This window comes from Nuphar pumila, chromosome 1, assembly GCF_984573655.1.
Source record: "Nuphar pumila chromosome 1, dmNupPumi1.hap1.1, whole genome shotgun sequence".
NCBI lineage: Eukaryota > Viridiplantae > Streptophyta > Magnoliopsida > Nymphaeales > Nymphaeaceae > Nuphar > Nuphar pumila.
This window is the reverse complement of record NC_143249.1, coordinates 48,375,122-48,396,468: the sequence shown is the minus strand read 5'-3', so window position 1 is coordinate 48,396,468 and position 21,347 is coordinate 48,375,122. Positions and strand designations below refer to the sequence as shown.

Here is a 21,347-nt window from a genome sequence, read left to right as displayed (position 1 = left end):
CTTTGTCAGAATAAAAAAGAGTAAGGGCAGAAATAGCAAAATAGAGATACAAGTTTAAAATATTACAACCCATAGAGTATGAAAGTTTAGACAACAAAGATCAGAAGAGAGAGTTTAGCAAATCCTTAATGGCAGTTACATCCTTCTGAATTGAAGCAAGTTGTTGAGTCACATCTTCACAAAAAGTGTGTTGATGCAGCTCCAAAGCTTCCAATCTCTGCATAACTTCATCATGGTCTTGATTTGTCAAAAATTTGTTTCTTTTTGCATGAGATGAAGGTGTCGCAGAAGGTGATGGTTCTGAAATAGATGGTTCAGTAGGATCAGATGGTTCAGTTTGATCAACATTTAAAGGAGGCAGATATTTAATTTTCATTCTTTTAAAAATTGTTTGATCAAAGAACTCTTTTTGCTCAATGTATTTCTCATTTGTTAAAGGAACTTTGAAATGTCTAAAAATACGAGTTAAAAGACAACCATAAGGAAGAAATGGTTTTTGTTTCCACAAATTTGTAAAATACACATTGGTAGTGGCCAAAATAATTAAAAAAGTAACAATTCTATAAATTGAGCCAAAATAATCAAAAGTAACAACCCACTGAAAAGGGATGTCGATTCTCCACAGATTTTAGGCAAGATGGAAGAGACGATCCAAAAGTATCATATAAAAGTGAATTTCTGAGTAATCTAAGTGAAAAATCATGTCTTGAAGTAGGTGTAGGAGGAGGAGAACCTAAACCTTTTGCAGATGCAGACTTCGTACGAGGCATGGTTAAAAATATAGTTACCAAAAAAATGTCGGCTTCCAAACGATTTCCGGCAGAGGAAAATGTTGTCCGTCGATGTGAAACAGAAACAGAGGAGGATACGATGGCTGACGGAGAAGAGAAGTCGATCACAAGGGGATTCCGGTAATGCACTGTCACACAAGAGGGTTCCAGCGTGTTTTGAAGATGCGCCAGTTTCTGCAAGAGGATTCTGGCGTTTCAAGATCACGGCCAGAAGACTCCGGCGTCTCCTTGTTACGACAAGAAAATCCCGGCAAAGATGGAATCGAACGACACTCTGAGGGTTTTTTGGAAGAGAGAGAGGCAAAAGAGAAAGAGGGTTTTCAGTTTAAGGGTTTCGTTTTTAAGAAAAACGAAAAGGTACGAAAACGAAGTGAAACGATGCCTGTTTTTTTTAAAAAAAACAGGTGTTAAAAAATCCAAAGGGTATCGAGTCCCTTCATTTAAAAATTTAAAAAAAAAATTTAGTCGACTAAAACTTTATCGGTCGACTAAAAAAGTGCGACTCATTCTAAAAATATCATCAGTCGACTAATATGGTGCGATTCATTCTAAAATTTTAAAACATCAGTCGACTAAAATTTTATCGGTCGACTAATATAGTGCGATTTTGAGATTTTGATCAAAAATCAATATTTTTACAAATCCAAAAATGAGCAAATACCTAGTTCTCTCCTAATTCTTATAAAATCTTCATTTTTAAGAGGTTTAGTGAAGATATCGGCATGTTGTTCTTTAGTGGAAATAAAATTTAACACAATATCTCCTTTTAACACATGATCTCTTAAAAAATGATGTCTAACTTCAATATGCTTAGTTCTTGAGTGCTGAATAGGATTTTTAGAAAGATTTATAGCACTAGTGTTATCACAATAAATAGTTGTTGTGGAGTAATTCAAACCAAAATCTTTTAAGGTTTGTTTCATCCATAGTACTTGTGAACATGCTAAACTAGCCGCTATATATTCTGCTTCAGTTGTTGAGAGTGACACTGAATTTTGCTTTTTACTAAACCAAGAGACTAAGGAATTTCCTAAGAAATGACAAGTTCCACTAGTACTCATGCGATCAGATTTACTTCCTACAAAATCTGCATCTCTATATGAAACTAAATCAAAGGAAGATGATTTTGGGTAAAACAAACCGAAATCTGAAGTATCTTTCAAATAACGAAGAATTTGTTTTACTGCAATTAAATGAGATTCCTTTGGATTAGCTTGAAATATTGCACACATACAAACACTAAACATAATATCAGGTCGACTAGCAGTTAAGTATAATAGATATCCGATCATACCTCTGTAGAGCTTAGTATCTACACTTTTACCATTTTCATCTTTATCAAGAAAAAGTAGTTGTACTCATAGGATTCCTTCTTGATTTAGATGAGTCCATCCCAAATCTCTTGAGAAGTTCTTTTGTATACTTAGCTTGATTGATGAAGATTCCTTCTTCAGTTTGCTTTATTTGAAGTCCAAGGAAGTAGTTTAATTCGCCCATCAAGCTCATTTCAAACTCTTCTTGCATAGCTTTAGCAAATTCTTTACAAAGAGAATCATTAGTAGAACCAAATATTATGTCATCAACATAAATTTGCACAATAAGAATATCTGAATTAAGATTTTTAATAAATAAAGTGGAGTCTACCCGACCAATGGAAAAACCAGATTGTTCTAAAAAATTTCGTAGTCTTTCATACCACGCTCTTGGTGCTTGTTTGAGTCCATACAAAGCTCTTTTCAATTTGTAGACTTTTTCTGGATATTTCTCATTTTCAAAGCCTGGAGGTTGCTCTACATAAAATTCTTCATTGATGTGTCCATTTAAGAATGCACTCTTAACATCAATTTGATATAACTTGAAGTTCATGTAACTAGCAAAAGCAAGCATAATTCGAATTGACTCTAATCGAGCCACTGGTGCATAGGTTTCATCAAAATCTATGCCTTCTTCTTGATTATAGCCTTGTGCCACTAGCCTTGCTTTGTTACGAATGACTTCACCATTTTCATCCAGCTTATTTCGGAAGACCCATCTTGTTCCAATTACTGGATTATCCTTAGGTCTATCAACTAGATCCCAAACATCATTCCTAGTAAATTGGTTAAGTTCTTCAGACATGGCCAAAAGCCAAAATTCATCATCACAAGCCTCATTGATATTCTTTGGTTCTAATTTGGATATGAAAGCAACATTTGCAATATATTTTTCTAATTGCCTTCTAGTTTGGACACCACTCTTTATTTCACCAATAACTTGTTCATGTGGATGATTAGGAACTTCTTTCCAAACAGGTTGAAGAGGAATATTTTGTTGAGAAGTACTCTCTATCAAGGGTTCTTCTTGAAGTATTACTTCTTCTCCTTCGCTTAGAGGTATAACCTGCTCACAATTCTCATCAAATGCAACATGTAAAGATTCTTCAATACAAGATGTTCTTTTATTGAAAATATGATATGCTTTACTTCTAGAAGAATATCCAAGAAATATTGATTCATCTGATTTTGAATCAAACTTATGAAGATTATCTTTGGTATTTAACAAATAACATTTACTACCAAAATTTTTGAAATATGAGATCTTTGGTATTCGATCATAATATAATTCAAAACATGTTTTATGTAAAATTGGTCGAATAAGAACACGGTTTAGAACATAACATGCTGTATTAATTGCTTCAGCCCAAAAGTATTTTGGTAAATTTTTATCTTGAAGCATGGTTCTAGCACATTCTTGCAAAGTTCTATTCTTTCTTTCAACAACTCCATTTTGTGGAGCCGCTCTAGGAATAGCAAAGTTGTGAGATATACCATGTAAAACACAAAACTTTAGAAAAGATTCATTTTCAAATTCACCACCATGATCACTACAAATTTTAATAATAGATGTAGATTTTTCATTTGTAATTCTTCTACAAAGTTTAGAAAATTCTGAAAAAGCATCATTTTTGCTTTTTAGAAAAATTACCCATGTAAACCGAGAATAATCATCTACTATAACAAAAGCATACTTGCTACCATTCAAACTTTGAATTCTAGATGGTCCAAATAGATCTAAATGTAAAAGTTCAAGAGGACGTTTTGTTGAAACTATATCTTTTGCTTTAAAAGAATTCTTGATTTGTTTACCCCTTTGGCAAGCATCACATAGGTGATCTTTCTTATATGGTATTCTAGGTAGGCCTCTTACAAGATCATTTTTGGATAACTTTGAAATAATTTTAAAGTTAACATGTCCAAGTCTCTTGTGCCATAACCATTGAATTTCATTTGAAACAATAAGACATTTTTCATTAAAAGTGGGTAATTCATCTAGATATAGTTCATACACATTGTTCCTTCTTTTACCTTTAAAAATGATCTTTTTAGATTGAAAATCAGAAATTAAGCATAAATTATTTTCAAAAGAAACATGAAAACCTTTATCATATAATTGACTAATATATATTAAATTATGCATTAAACCATCTACTAAAAGAACATTTTCTATCAAGAGAAATTTTGGATTACCAATACCTATCACTTTTCCCTTGTTATTGTCACCAAAGGTGACGGTTCCTCCATCCTTATTTTGGAGGGTGAAAAATAATTCAGGCCTTCCAGTCATATGTTTGGAACCACCATTGTCCGATATCCATTTGCTCCTTATGTTGTGTACCTACAACAAAATAAGAAAACAGAGCATTTGACCCCTTTCTATTTTCGGGTCCATGAGAGTTAGTCTTAGGAACCCATATCCATTTGGATTTTGGTTTCCTTTGATAATAAATATTCTTTCTATAAAAAGATTTATCATGTCTAGAATAATCATGTCTAGAATAATGTCTAGGCTTATAAGTATTATAGTTTCCATGATTAGATGCATTTCTATTTGATCTATGAACAAAAGGTTGATAATAATGTCTTTGATTTTTCACCACATAGTTTGGTCTATTTTTAGTATCAAAGAAACTATATCCCAATCCGGTTTTATTAACCGAGCATCTTTGAGAACCAAGAAGTTTTTCTAGATTCTCTTGACCATTTGTAAATTTGGTCACTATAGAAAGAAGTTCATTTGACTTTTCTTTAAGACTAGATATTTCTTTTTGTAAGAGATTGGTTCTAACTCCAATTTCTTTTATCTCTAATGCTTGGCAAGAGTTTTCCTTCTTGAGATCTTCTATCTCTTGAAGTAACACTTTATTTTGAGAGTCAAGAGTTAAATTTTCAGTTTTTAACTCTTTATTTTTAGAACTAAGACTCTTAAATTTAGCATATAAATCATTAAATGCTTCAAATAACTCATCATAGTCATATTGGCTTACCGAATTTTCTTGTGCTACAAAACACATGTTGGCGACTTCTTCATTTGATTCTTCATCGGAAGAGGAATCACTATCATCTCAACATGCTTGAAAAGCCTTTTTATTCTTGAATTGGTCCTTGGGCTTGATTTTGAGGCGAGGACAATCTTTCTTGATATGTCCTGCCTTTTTGCAGTTAAAGCACTTGACTTCATTGGGATTGAAAGAATCTGCTTTCTTTACCTTTCTTTGAAATCTTCCCTTTTTGATGAATCTTCTGAATTGCCTTGTGATGAGGGCAATATCTTCATCTTCTTCTGAATTTTCTGAGTCAGAAGTAGCCTTAAAAGCAAGAGATTTTTTTCTTAGGCTCTTCTTCTTGTCTGTCTTGAAGTTGGACCTCATATGCCATTAGGTTGCCAACTAAATCTTCCAGAGTAAGAGTATTGAGATCATTTGCTTCTTCAATAACAATGGTTTTTCTCTCCCATTCAGGAGTTAAACACCTTAGAATCTTTCTGACTAAATCCACTTGTGAATATTCTTTTCCAAGTGATTTCAAAGTATTAGTTATATCGGTCATTCTAGTTACCATGTCCGATATAGATTCATTTTGCTTCATTTTGAACAATTCAAATTTATGAACTAAAGAAGCAATTTTAGATTCCTTTACCTTTGACGTACCTTTGTGTGTCACGAGAAGAGTATGCCAGATTTCATTAGCTGTAGAGCATTGAGAGATGCGATTGAACTCTACCTTGTCAACGCCACAATATAATGCATTCATTGCCTTGGCATTAATTGAAGCAGTCTTCTTTTCTTTATCAGTCCATCGGGTGAAATCAGATGATGGAGTTTGGTACTTTTCTGAAACAACTCTCCAAATATCTAGATCCATGGATTGCAAGAATATTGTCATTCTTACTTTCCAGTAACCATAGTTTGTTCCGTCGAAGAGAGGAGCACGAACAGAGGAGCTTCCTTCTTTGTGCTGAGATGTTGTAGTTGCCATGCTAGATGATGGTAAAATCAAAGTAATAGCTAACCTGTGTTTTGATACCAAATGAAAGTGCACTAGGATCGAGGCAACGAGCACTAGAGGGGGGTGAATAGTGTTTTTATAAATTTCTGCGGAATATTGAAGGAAATTGCAAATTGAAAAGCAAAACACACAAAGAACACACGATTTTATCCTGGTTCGGTCTATCCCGACCTACATCCAGTCTCCAAGCAAAACCCGCTTGAGATTTCCACTATCAACCTTGTAAACTACAAGATCACACAGACCAAAACCGGTCCCACTTTCAGTAACAATCCTACTGAAAGCAAACAACTCCTTTACACCAAGGAGTCCTTCTTTTTACAGAAAATAAATAACAACTTACAATACAACCTATGAGCCTTTTTTTTTAATGCGAATGAGATGTAATTGGCTTTTGAGGTTGTTGAAATACTCTACTCACGAATTCACTATCTCTCAAAGTGATTTGAGTGAAAAACTGAAGTGAAAATATCAAGTGAGTGAGAAAACAAATACTTGAATGAATAGGAGTGAAAAGCAATAAGTAAATGATTCAAATCGATTGAATTCTTGTTTTAATGAGTGTAAAATGCACTCATATTTATAGTTAAAGTATTCCATACGTTGAGAGTATGAAAGGGTGTCAAAACTGTCCATTTTGAACGATCAAAATGTTTGAAAAACAAAAAGACATGCCTTTTTGAAGTTTCAGGAAAACGACAAAATTAGTCGACTGAAACATCAGTTAGTCGACTAATAGTTAGTTATTAGTAGACTGACAGTTATCGTCGGTCGACTGATCTGTTAATCGAGCCGTTTGAAAATCTAAACTTTTGAAACTTAGTCGACTTGAGAAAAATTAGTCGACTGATAATATCATCAGTAGACTGAAAAACCTTTCAGTCGACTGCTGCTAAAATATTCAGAAAAACAAACATTCTGTCCGGTCGACTGATAAAAAGCATTAGTCGACTACTGCTAAATTTACAGAAAACACATGTTCTGTTCAGTCGACTGATAAAACCATTAGTCGACTGCTGCTAATTTTTCAGAAAACAGACATTCTGTCCAGTCGACTGGTAAAACCTACGGTCGACTAATTTGACAAAAATGACATTTTTAGAAAATATGGCACGAAAGGATTAGTCGATTGATAAGTCTATTGGTCGAATAATAAACATGAAAATTTAAGAAAAGAGTTTTCTAAAAAGATTTTCAAGAGTGTTTCTTTTAGAAAAGTTTTTCTAAAGACTTTTAAGGTGAAATGCAACCTAAATATGCACTCTAAGTAAGGCTCTTACAAGAATCTAAGACTTTTAATGAATTAAACAATTGCACACTAGTCTTCAAAGATTCTTCATCGAATTCTTCAATTTCTTCATAGCCTTAGCTGAAATGCAGTTGATTCCACTTGCTCATTATCAAAACCTTGTACTTGAAGTATCATGTATAGCTTCATTGTCGTAACAGACTGTTATCATTTACGACGTCAGAACTCGTTCAATTATTGTTCACGGCATACATCGCAAATCCTTTTTGCGATTTTCTATCAAGGCGGAGACAAATACAACGATTGCTGAGCAAAAATGCTCTATCATATCGATGACGACCTTAATCATTTCCTAACGTCGATTACAGGACCATGTTGACTGCATAAATTGCATATTTTCTGCGATTTTCATTAAAAACGATGAGTTATATTACGATTTGTGAACAATATTACTCGTGCCAATCAGACATTTATTGCAATTGTCATTCAAAACCGACGAGTTATATTGCGATTTTCAATCAATCAATGAGGTTAGGCAATGCTATGATTTCTGAACAGACATCTATTTTCGATTAAAGTTTATTTATTTACGAGATCCACAGACGAAACGTGTCTGTTAGATGTAATAAAAAAGAATTAAATAATAGCAGAATGTCACGTTACGATAATTACTTATACAATTACAACAAATACCTATCGTGATAAAAAAGAATACCTAGGGTTTATTCCTTAGCACTTGACGAATCAGATGAAATATGATAGACTCGTCTCTTTCTTTTTCTTGGTGGACTGTCTATCCTGAGTGGCCTCTTGGTTGCGTCCATTTTATTAAAAAAACTGGTCATCATCTCTATCACTGAGTTCAATTGTATCCCCATATTGCTTACATTTGTCCTTAATTTCTTATTCTCCCTCTCCATCAGTTCAAACCTTGCGGCAGAGACAATGTTCTCTTCTATAGCAAGTGTTTGTTCTTCATCGCGATTTGTTACTGAGGGAATCGTTGTTGTACCCGGAGGGAAACGACTAGCGGGTTGTAGAGGCTGAGCTGCAACATGAAAGGGGGCAGTTGGGAGGCATGGCTTCCCAATTTTCTCAATCTCTAGATTTCGCCGCATAGGTTCCCAATACCTTTCGAAATAGAAGGGATCAAATTGTCGTTCTTTATAATCATATGATACAGCACGGACACCACCTGTGTTCCAAATTAATAATTCGTCCCTGTAGTGTTCGTGCAAATTCATGTTCCTGCCCCATCACTATTCATCTTCCTTCTCACTTCCAAAGGCTTATTTGTGATAGACTGCCCCAAGCCGGATTCTAGGAGAACTCGACTACCATGCTGCAACTCAGCTTTATAATTACAAAACAGCCACAAATCGCGGTCAGACAATCTAGCAGCCTCTACAACAACGTCTTGGTCATCGTCCTCCCCATCTCCATACAGTCTCCACAAAACATGTACATTGGTAATTCTTTTTAATAACGATAGACAAATATATTACAATTTACTTAAGAATGATATGACGACAACGATATGTATTACGGAACACAATCCTGCAGCGATGATTACTTAAGAATGCTAAACATTACAACGATTTATAATACTGAATGATAAATGTTGACCCGATTGTAAACAATTTTAGAACATTTACCTCATTTAGTTGCAACCCATCTAAAATTGACTTAGCATTATGAACTGTGACGTTTATTCTAGCCCAACGACCGATCTTTGGAAAATCACAAATCGCAAGACCACAACGTGGACGCAATGGGATAATATGTTCCCACGCCCAAGCCTAACAAAAACAATATATTAGTAACACTACAACCTTCAATGAGCTAAGTCTATAATTACTAAGTATGTCATAAACAAATACCTAAACAAATGGCCAAAATCCCCTAACTGTTTTCGTACCATTACTCGCACGGTAGAGTTGACTGTACAAGTGTGCGAGCATAGCGGCACCACATGCATAGTTGTCGACTTCGTCTAAGTCTGCTAGGTACTGCAGCGACATGTAACTTATTCTCGAACCAGAACAATCAGAAAATAAAGTAAAACCAAAAAAATAAAGAAAGAAGCCGCACAACTCTTGATCAACTATTTCAAATACACAAGTAGCGGAGCGGCCTTCCCATTTATTACGAAAAAATGAGACTTTCATTGATGTGGAATTGATTTCACCAGAAATACATTGACTTCATTCATTCATCGACATTCCTAAAAGGGCCATGTATTTTTCCCTTGCGTTATAGTTTGAATGCCGTAATAGGACAACACTCCCATCACACTTAAGGCCAGTGATCCTCGCCACATCTTCTAGAGTCATGATGATCTCAAAAGAATCAAACTGGAATGTGTTCGTCTTATCATTCCACTTATTTACCAGGTGGGTCATGGTATTCCAGCAAGTTTCAAAATATTGCTGGTCTAAAAGGCCACCGAAGTGCATATTTCGTAATCGGTCTTTCTGATATGCACTCAGCTGACCATACTACGACAGCACTACAGGCCATTGACATCGACCTCCGAGCTTTTCACCTGGTGCTCTACTTCTCCTGTGACCTCCATGTAACACACAATAACATATTATTCCTACAAATTGTAAATTAGTACCATTTGTATTTATAAATAATATTATACTAATCGCTATAAATAATATTGGTTGCACATAAACTATCACAGTAATCGCTATACATATTAATACCTAACACAGTAATTGCTATACCAAAATCGCTAAACATATTATTAAATCTTCACAGACAGGACAAATTTATTTACCTTGATCGCTCTTTTCTCCTGTTCTCCCTCTAACCTAGGCCTTTCTGGTTGGTCCACTGCCTCCCACTGTCTTTCCCTTTCCTTCTCTTTCGGCTCCACCTTCTCCTTCCTTTTTCTCTCCTTCTTTTTTTCGCCCTCCTTCTCCTTCCTTTCTCTCTCCTTCTTTTTCTCGTCCTCCTCCTTCCGCCGCCTTTCTTTCTCTTCCAAATCTTGTTTCCTTCTTTCCTGCACTTCCTCCTCCTGCTTCTTCCTTTCTCTTTCCTTTTGTTCCTCCTCCTCCTTCTTCTTCCGTTGCATTTCCTTCTTTTCCTCATCCTCATTCTCCTTCCTTTGCATTTCCTTACCTTTCTCAAACTCTTTCTCCCTTCTTCGCCTTTCCTTTTCTTCCTCATCCTGAGGCTTATTCTGTTCTTTCTCTTCATTTTCCTTATTCATTTGCCTTCGCCTCTCCTCCGCCTCCTTCAGTAGCTTTACCCTGTTTCGCATTGCTGTAAGCTCCAACAACATCTTGTCCATTTCCATCTTAGCATCCTTCATTAGATTGTTAAATTCCCTTTCCCTCTCCTTCTCATTCTTTTTTTGCTTTTCCCTCTGCTCTGCCTTCTTCCTTTGCCTTCTCTTTTCATTCTCCTCCTTATTTCTTTGCTTTGCCTTCTCTTGGTCATCCTTCTTCTGCATCTTTACTTCTTCAGCATTCTTCCTTTGGTCCGCAGCCTCGATATCTGATGGATAATCCTCCGTATAATACAATTCCAACACTTTTTTCCTTATCGTTCTCAATCTTAAGTATATTTTGGTACCTTTCAAAAACCTTAGATAGATGAGACTAGCGAATCACTTCTCTAATACACAACCCATAGAACGACGGGGTACCTCTTCTCTGATGAGCCACAAACATTGCTAACCTGCACAACACATTAAACGATCATCATGATTATAAATCGTCGGAATATTTGGGTTCATAAGTACACATCGTTGTAAGATTTATCAAACTTACAAATAGTTGTATAAGAAGCAACCTTCAGATTGAATAACGAAACCTTACATGAAACTCACTGAAACGATAGGATTTTGGATATTCCAATTGTAGAGTAAGAAACAGTAAGAATGTATACACAACAGATGGTGACAACGATGCTGCGACTGCGCATAAAACGAAAATGGATGCTCTGGCGGTAGCAGAACAAAGGAAAGGATGCTCCGACGACATCAGAAGAAGGCAACGGATGATCCGACGACAACAGACGAAGGCAAAGTATGCTCCGATAGAGTTTTCTGCTTAGGGCGAGAATGAATTGTTTTGAACTATTTAAATCCTACAACATACATCTTGCTACATACGCAAATTTTGCTGAAAATTTTGGCGCGATAACGATGGAAGGCAGTTTTATCCTTTTCACGAACCGCCGACTCAGTTTTCTAGATGGAGGGCATTTATGTCCATTCGAGGAAGAGGAAGAGAATGACGGTAAAGGGTACTTAAGTCTTTGCGACGACACCAAATTATGATGCAATGAATGCAGACACATATGGGGATACATGCCGGTCTGCATCTTATACGTGGCGCTCTTTGAGAACCCCCGAACATGAGATGGAGCTACCGGCCCTGTTCGGGGGGGGGACATATAACCTGTGGCATCAAAGGTATAAATGATCTAATGAACTTTTTTTTTGTTATTTACATGAATAAACCACCTCCAAGATCAAAGACCTAGCAACTAGTGCACTTAACCTTGTGTTGGGTCGTTGCATGTTCAAAACCCAATGGTATAATTGTATAACTGTTAAGGGTCTGCCTAACCCCAGCTTGCCTATAAAAAAAAAAAAGGTCCGTGGGCTTACCCCTTACCACAGGGAGCGTCCACTGCAGCGGGGGGATTGGGATAAGCCTAATCATGCAATAATCTAAACGTTGGTGGCCAAAGCCTTCTGCTCTGCCGCCTCTGCTTCCACAAGGTGAACTGCAGGGGCCATCCCCCAACTCCCCAACCCCCACAGCCACGAAAAATGGCAGCAGCTAGAGTCCTTCCTTCTTCCCATTCTGCCTTCTGTTTCTTCCCTCCCATCGTTGCCAACTTCAAATCCAAGAGCCCCTCTTTCTTTCGATTCCGCCACCACCACCTTCACGGAAGGTCATCATTCCCATCCACGGCTTCCTTTGTCAGATGTTCCTCCCATCACCGGGAGTTTTCCGATTCAGCCTCCTCCAATCAAGAGCCCTTCGTTCTTACGACTCCCCTCTACTACGTGAATGCCCCTCCCCATATGGGTAGCGCCTATACCACCATTGCCGCCGACGCTATAGCCCGGTTTCAGGTCTAATTCACTCCCCTACTTGGTTTTCTCAATTGGGTGTCCATCAAAAGTTCCAATTTGTCTACTTGGGCTGGCTGATGCCATGTTTCTTGCACCAGAGACTGATGGGGAAGAATGTAATATTCATCACTGGAACGGACGAGCACGGGGAGAAGATTGCAACGGCTGCATCCGCGAACGGCCGCAGCCCCAAGGAACACTGTGACACTATCTCCCATGCTTACAGGGCGCTCTGGAAAGATGTATGTTTGCTTTCATGAATGCCCATCTTTTTAGTTGAGGACCAGTTTTGCGTGTGAATTTGATATGCCTTTCCCTTTCTCGTATATCCATGTTCAGCATGTAGTTCTGTACTACTGTCTTTTCTTTTTTGTTTCGTAAAGAAATTGTTGCCATATAAAAGCTCAGAAATTGCAATTTTTTCCCTTCCAAACAATATCAAGTGTACCAACTCTGCATACGTCTAGTGGACTCTGGCTGTTGCCTTGTTGACTAGTATAATATGTTAGTCTACAGTGGTAGTGTAAACCGTGAGGTATGGATGCAGCCATAAGTAATATCTATGAAACCGATACCAACGATGGTCTTGCATTAATGTTGTACAGTTGCAGTTCTGACCATCAAGACCATTGAACTAGATGAGGTGAACACACTGAACGAAAAACCATTTACAATCCCGTTCCCCCGGTGTGGAGCCACCGTCGAAGTATGACATCGAAAATGCTCGTTCGTTTGTCGTTGGGGCTTACAATTCACCTTGTGAACATTTCAAGTTCCCTCTCCTGAAGCTCTTTGATCTGTTTCTGGAGTTAGTATATATGGTTGCCAGCCTTTTATCATCCAAAGGCTCCCTTTCTTTTTCTACCTTCTTTGCGTATGAGAAATTCATTGATCGCTTTTTGCCACTGGACGGTCTTTTTCAAGAACGGCCATGCTATCCTTGTTGTTAAGAGAAGGGTGAGATGTGAACTCCTTGACAACCTGCTCCAATCCAATTGGAAACTGACCCTCACCAGCAGCCCTTATGCAATCGAAGAGTTTGCGGCGTAATCGATGGAAGTCTTGAGTCCCTGGTTCCCAACAGACATACGATTCATTCAGCTCGAAAAGCCCATACAGGAAATGTATGTATCTGATTATTGCAAATAATAACGGTACCAGCTAAGCAACCTGGACATCTAAGAGGAAGCACTAATTTCTTAAAATGATGTGAACAGAAAGCCTGCAATAGGCCTCTGAGGTTCTTAAGATGTGATTTAGTGGTACAATTTCCCTTTTGATCCCATTGAAACAGAACCAAAATCTTAAAGAGTATAGCTCACCCATGGCGGTGGAAGAACTAATTCCAGGATGGGTCGACTCCAGTGAGCATCCATTTACTGCTCACAGGTTCAGGAAGATCACCATCTCCAAATTGCTCACATTCAACAAGTAGGACAATAATGATAACTGGAGTTGTTTACCTGCAGTGGTATCACATAGTTTGCTGTTTTGGGATTCTGTACCTTTCATTCAAATTGTTTAGTTGTGCTAACAATTTTAGATATCTGATGTCTAAGCTTGTTGTCCATATTGAAATTTCATCCCATGCACTAACAAAATGTTTGTCTTACTGTTTACAGCTGGACATTGCGTTTGACAAATTTATTCGCACCACTGATTCTTCCCATGAATCTGTTGTCAAGGAATTCTACTGTCGAGTCCTTGAGAAAGGTGACATATACCGTGCCCGCTATGAAGGTCTGTACTGTGTCAACTGTGAGGAGTATAAGGTGAAATTTTGCTGCCAGGATCAAAAGAATTTTCATCTGCATTTTGGTGATTCAGTTTAGGTCACCGGATTTTAATTGTTGCATGATTCATCTTTTGTTTAGATTATTAGACATTTTACACTAAATTTTTGTCTTGTAACCAGGAAATACAAGGATGCTTATCTCATACTGTAGACAGTATACACCACCAACGAAGGCCTCATAATTTACTTCATAGAAGACTTATAATATTAGAAATCTCCCTCTAGATTGATAATATTAGAAATCTCTTTCAAAACAAAGTGGGTTCTTATACTTCAAGTGCCCTTAACCATATCAACCATGTCTTCTCTGAATGGCATGCACAATCTCATGTTATTTCCAACTTCTTCAGTTATTTCTAAAGAATGAGCCCAACTTGTCAGCTATGTGCAGGATGAGAAGGACTTGGATGAAAACTACTGCTGTCCCATACATCTGAAACCTTGCGTTCCACGAAGAGAGGAGAACTATTTTTTTGCACTATCCAAGTATCAAAAGCTTCTTGAGGAATATCTCAAACAGAATCAACAATTTGTCCAGCCACCTTATCGTTTGAATGAAGTATGTAAAGGAAGAAGATTACATTCTCCTGCTGGTGTTTTATGTTTTTCTTTTCCTGCATTATCTTTGGGATCGGTTATAAACTTTGTGCTGCTGCAATGCAAAACATCCATTTACGGGGCCAAACTTCTAAGACTTGGATTGATTGCTTTTGTATTTCATTGCTTTTTCTAAATGATAATCTTTACCTCCAAGTTACAGAAGTCCCTGTGACTTGTGTCTAGCAACTTTTTCAGAATCATTGGTTCTTTACAATAATTTGTAGTTGACTAAAGAACAAAATTTGACTTAGTATTGCTTCAGACTCTTTTCTTTTTCTTGTGTCCTTTTTCATACTTTAGCTGTTATATGAATTTGAAGTCAAGCATCAAGCTAATATCTTTCATTTTTTTTATTAGGTTTTCTAGAGCAAGCTATTCTAGAATCAGGTTACTAGATACCTATTTGGTTTTCATCACCAAAACTCATCCTTTAGTTTTTCCACTTATTTTGTTTTATTAACCATTCTGATATTTTTGGTTACCATTCTTAGTGACCCTTGATATGTTGCATGTTCACACATTGTACTTCACAAATCTAGACTTGAACTAATCATCTCTCATCAATGCCTTTCTAGTAATTCTTACGTATTGTCTTGAAGTGGAAAGAATAATTTTATTGAGAAACTAACAGAGAGGGTGATTGGTGGCAGAATGCCCTTAAGTGTATATGTTGATTTCCCTGTGTTGTTGTTGTTAAATAGGCTGCCTTAACTGTGTCCTGATTCTCCTGAATTCTATTTTAATGGCTTATTGAGATCACTTCTGTTTTCATTTGTTTTCTTGTTTTTGCCGCAAAATGTTAGCTTCCTCCATAACCACAGATACCACTGGTATTCTAAATATCAATTTATCATGAGAATTTCACTTACCATGAAAATCCAGTAAAATTGTGAGAAATTCAAAATATCATCTATTTTGAATATATTGTCATTTTGTGACAATATTATATGAAATAGTTTTATTTTTTCATTATTTGTGTTGCTTTTTTAAGCTTAGAAGTACCTAGTTTTCCTGAAAAAACAAACACATCGAATTTAGTGCGATTTTCTCTTGCCAAGCAAATCCAAAGAATTAGATTTGTGACTATGGTTTCCTATTGTTAACTAGAATGTATTCTGTGGGATGCATCTTTACTACTTTGTTCTTTTCTTTCATTCTTTTAATATTTGCTAATAATTGGGGTTACCTTTTTCAGGTAAAAAGTTGGGTGGAAGATGGTTTGAGGGATTTCTCTATATCCCGTGCATCAGTAGAATGGGGAATCCCTGTCCCAAATGATACAGATCAAACCATATATGTCTGGTTTGATGCTTTATTGGGGTATTTTCCTTTATGATCTTTTAGCTCTATTTATTTCTAGTACAAACTGGTTGAAGCATATCCATTGGCTATTGTCAGACGTGGGAAGCATCTCCAAAGAATTTCTATTGAAGTGTCTAGTTTGTTTGACATCATTTTCAAGATGATTTCTCTTCAAGAAATTGTTAATTGCAATCTGTAAACTTGATGATTAGAATGGACATGGGTATTTCTTTTCCAAGTCTGCTTGAAACAGCATTTAGAATACTCTGCATGCTTTAGTGTACGGTTTTGGTCATAGTCACAAATACCAGTGATATTTCCACTTAATGAAAAAAGAAAACATGTTCTACAGCTGAAAAATGCATGTTTAAATCATGATATATGCAAAATATCGCCATATTTATTTGTCATGATTTTATCATGTTTTTTTAAAAAAGACAATAAAATCAGTCTAAAAAATAAGTAAATTGTAGAGGGAAATATCGTCAAATGACTTTTGTGCTACATTAAAACCTTATATTAAATGTGAGAATTTGGAGACTTAGAAGGGCAGGGGAACACCTCTTTTATAAAGGTAGAGTGGTTCTTCCCTCCCTTATCCCAATATGAGGTGAAGCATCCTTATCCCGTCGATATGGGGCCAAACCAAGGGACCTACTATTGAAATACTCAAGTAGCCCAACTATTAAAATTGGTTTATGCCTCTCTCTCTCTCTCTTAGATGCACACGCATGCACCAAAGTTGATTTTTTTCTATATAGTTTCTATTTCTTGAGATATCTATATATATGATATAAATTTTTTATTTTTTATTCTATATATCCCATGAGTTTCCCGATTTTCCCAACTATTAAAATTGGTTTATGCCTAGGGTCAGGGTTACCAGAAGCGCCAATAGGGATGGGGAAGCACACTTTCCCGAAATGCGCTTTGGAAGCGCGAAACGTAGCACTTCAATGCTAATGGGAAGCACAATCCTTGTTGGAATGGAAGCACACTCTCCGATAATGTGAAGTGTCGCTTCTCCCCCTTTTCGGTCTTCGGCCAGAGAGAGATGTATCTACATGCACCGCCATCATCGCCGGAGGGTCTATCTCTATCGGTGGCTCACCACAGGTGAGTAGAGGTGAGGAGAGATCGAGAGAGAGGTATGTGCATGCACCGCTATCGCTACCATCATTAAAGGGTTGATCTTTGTCGCTGGCTCATCGCATGTGAGGAGAGAGAGGGAGAGATCGAGAGATAGGGAGAGATCGAGAGATAGGGAGAGAGGTATCTGCATGCACCACCATTGTCGCCGGAGGGTGATCTCTGTTGGCGGCTCATCGCAGGTGAGCAAAGGAGAGAGAGAGAGGTTAGGGTTCGAACATTATACCCCCTTCCCCCTTTTCTTGATGTTTTTTTTTTTAAGTTGAAAAAGGTCAAAAATGACCCTAAGAAGTAAGGGTGCAAAAAGGTCGGATTCAATCCGGATCCTACCAGGTTTGAATCCAAATCCAAAATATAAATAATAGTTTTGAATCCGGTTCTGAATCTGAATTAGATCTGAAGATGTTGGATTGTATCTGGATCCAAAATAGTTATGGTAATATTGGATTCCCAAAAAAATAGAAGAAAACAAGTTAGTGGGTCTATACTATTGAGTCCAAAAACGACATTACAATAACAACAACAACAACAACTACGCCTTCATCCCAAAACAATTGGGGTCGGCGATATGAACCAACAAAGAAAATCATTCTGGGTCTTCCACATGAATCCTTCTCCTCCATTCATTTCTATCCAATGCCATATCCTCGGTGAGGTTCAAAGCATTCATATCCTTTCCTATCACCTCCATCCATGTCTTCCTAGGCCTACCCCGACCTCTTTTAACTAATATATTTTCCCATTTCTCCATCCTTCTAACTGGAGCATCATTAGGCCTTCGTCGAATATGTCCAAACCACCGTAAACGATTCTCTCTCATCTTATTTTCAATGGGTGCAACACCTACCTTCTTACGTATCTCCTCGTTCCGAATCTTATCTTTTATTGTATTTCCACACATCCATCTCAGCATACACATCTCAACTACACTCATTTTTTGAATATGATGTCTCTTGGCAGCCCAACATTCCGTACTATATAGTAAAGCGGGCCTAATAGTCGTCCTATAAAACTTTCCCTTCAACCGCAATGGCATTCTACAATCGCACAACACTCTAGTTGCACTCTTCCATTTCATCCACCCAACCTTTATCCTATGATTTACATCTCCATCAATTTCTCCATACTTTTGAATAATAGATCCCAAATATTTGAAAGAATCATCCACCGGTATTTCTTGCTCACCAAGCTTCACTACATTCCCATCACTACTTCGTTGCTTACTAAATCGACATTCCATGTATTCTGTCTTACTCTTACTCAACTTAAAACCTCTTGCTTCCAATGTCTGTCTCCATAATTCTAACTTAGCATTAACCCCAACTCTAGACTCATCAATCAAAACAATATCATCAACAAACAACATACACCACAACACATTTTCTTGAATTGATCTCGTAAGCTCATCCATCACTATAGCAAATAGGAAAGGGCTTAAAGCAGATCCTTGATGTAACCCAACCGTTATAGGAAAATTGGTTGTCACCCCTCCACAAGTGCGGACATTGGTTACTACTCCTTCATACATATCTTTAATTATACTAATGTACTTGAGAGAAACACCTTTCTTTATCATTGTCCACTAGAGAACGTCCCTAGGTACTATATTGTAAGCCTTCTCCAAATCAATAAAAACCATATGCAAATCTTTGTTCCTCTCTCTATTTCTCTCAATAAGTTGTCTAAGAAGATGTACAGCTTCCATAGTTGATCTTCCAGGCATAAAACCAAATTGATTCTCCGATATCATGACAACCTTCCTCAACCTAGACTCAATCACCCTCTCCTAAAGTTTCATAGTATGACTCATGAGTTTTATATCACGATAGTTTGTGCAATCTTGTATATCACCCTTATTCTTATATAGAGGCACCAAAATACTCTTCCTCCACTCATTAGGCATCTTATTTGTCCGCCAAATCTTGTTAAAAAGATTTTTCAACCATTCTAAACCTTTCTCTCCCAAGCATTTCCAAGCCTCGATAGGTATACCATCTGGGCCAACTGCCCTTCTTGATTTCATTTTCTTCAAAGCCTCTGCAATTTATTTCTTTTGAATCTTGCGCATGAAGTCACGATTCATCTCATGAAAAGGAATGGAAAAGTCTCCAAGATCCTGAGCATGACTTTCATTAAATAGCTTATCAAAATAATCTTTCCATCTCTCCTTAATCTCCTCATCTTTGACTAAAACCCTTTGCGTTTCATCTTTGATACATCTAACCATACCCAGATTCCTCAATTTCCTATCTCTCATCTTTGCAAGCCTATAAATATCCTTCTTGCTCTCTTTGGTATCCAACTTGTCATAAACTTCCTTATATACCTTATCCCTCACGTTCCGAACTACTTTTTTAGCTTCCTTCTTTGCTATCATATACTTCTCCAAATTCTCATTATCACGACTTTTACTTAGATTTCTATAACACTCTCTTTTAACCTTAATAGCTAATTTGACATCCTCGTTCCACCACGATGTATCCTTACCTAGTGGTGCACCGCCTTTAGACTCACCCAATACCTCTTTAGCCACCTTTCTCATGCCACCCGCTATCTTATTCCACATTGATTCTGAATCCTCCTCAAGACACCAATCAACTTCCTTAACTACCTGCTGTACAAACATTCCTTGTTTAGCTCCTTTCAGTGCCCACCACTTAATTCTAGGATCTATCTTATGTCTATCCCTTTTGTGGCATTGTCTAATTCTAAGATCTAAAATTAAGACTCTATGTTGTGTAGCTACACTTTCTCTCGGTATAACCTTACAATCGATGCAACAACCCTTATCTCTTTTTCTAAGTAGGAAAAAATCTATCTGACTCGTATTAACCCCACTTTTAAATGTTACTAGGTGAGACTCTCTCTTCCTAAACCAAGTGTTTGCTAAGATCATATCATAGGACAAACCAAAATCTAAAATCCTTTCTCCACTCCTATACCATAGCCTCCATGGATACTCTCAAATCCATCCCTACTAATGCCTACATGCCCATTAAGGTCACCGTCGATGAAAAGCCTTTCTCCATAAGATATCCCTTGTACTACTCCATCTAAATCTTCCCAAAATTGACGCTTAATGGAATCATCTAAACCTACTTGAGGTGCATAAACACTAATAATATTAATAATATTCGTACCTAATACTAATTTAATAAGTAAAATCCTATCACCCTTATTACGGACCTCAACTACATTATCTATAAACTCACGACTCATAACAATCCCTACTCTATTCTGTGAACACCCCAAATTTTTCAAAGTCTTGTAAAAATGACCCTTTTGCCCCTAACCCCGTTTTTTTGAGAAAATCAAGTTATTTCTTCAGATTTTTGGATTAGATTCCACATTGACATATTCAAAATCAACTTCGGGTCTGAACTCAGTATTTTAAATCCAAATCTGAGCCCCGTTGTCCGATTTCCAAAATAAAAGCACAAAAATACCAAAAAATGATTTTGAAAGGCTCGGGCGGCTCATCCGGCACTCTGTTGGATCCTCGACCCTATATTTCTCAATTCGAGGTTGTAAACCTCGAATATTTCTCAAAAATCCGGACATAAATCCACTTTCTGAAGAAATCTTTCTCAAAAAGTCGCCTTGAGTTCTCAGAAAAACCCTCTTTTGTAAATATTTTACAAAAACACAAAAAATTAGTTTTAATTTTCGTTTTCTCGTAAAACTTTAGGATTTCATTCTAAAAATACAAAAAAATAGAAAAATAACATAAAAACCAAAAAATCGAGAAAAGCCACAAAAAAAACGGGTGATTTTCAAGCTTTTGAAGCCATTTTTTTTTTTTGCCAAAAACCTCACTTCTTAAACCATCTTTTTAAAAAAAAAAAAAATTTTTTTTGAAAAGGAAACCCCCTTTTGGAAAAAAAGGAGGAATTCTAACAGACTCCTCCCGCATATCTTTCCTCTAGAAGCCTCCATCGCAGAGGGGTTCTCACCATCGTCCATCTTGAACAAACCTCGCTCCCCTCCGTCCTCCATCTCCAACGAACCATCTCCCCCTCTGGAGCCTTCCACGCCC

At 37.0% G+C, this 21,347-nt stretch overlaps 1 protein-coding gene across 1 annotated transcript in view; it reads left to right on the top strand.

The window, feature by feature from the left end:
• Positions 1-11,993: 11,993 nt before the first annotated feature.
• Positions 11,994-21,347, top strand: part of OVA1 (methionyl-tRNA synthetase / methionine-tRNA ligase / MetRS (cpMetRS)) — a 48,506-nt gene continuing 39,152 nt past the window's right edge. The window contains exons 1-5 of the mRNA XM_089997874.1: positions 11,994-12,465; positions 12,564-12,707; positions 14,088-14,237; positions 14,652-14,819; positions 16,056-16,180. Of these exons, the coding sequence (XP_089854000.1) occupies positions 12,157-12,465; positions 12,564-12,707; positions 14,088-14,237; positions 14,652-14,819; positions 16,056-16,180 (896 nt within the window). The 5' untranslated portion in view covers positions 11,994-12,156. The remainder of the gene's footprint in view (positions 12,466-12,563; positions 12,708-14,087; positions 14,238-14,651; positions 14,820-16,055; positions 16,181-21,347) is intronic.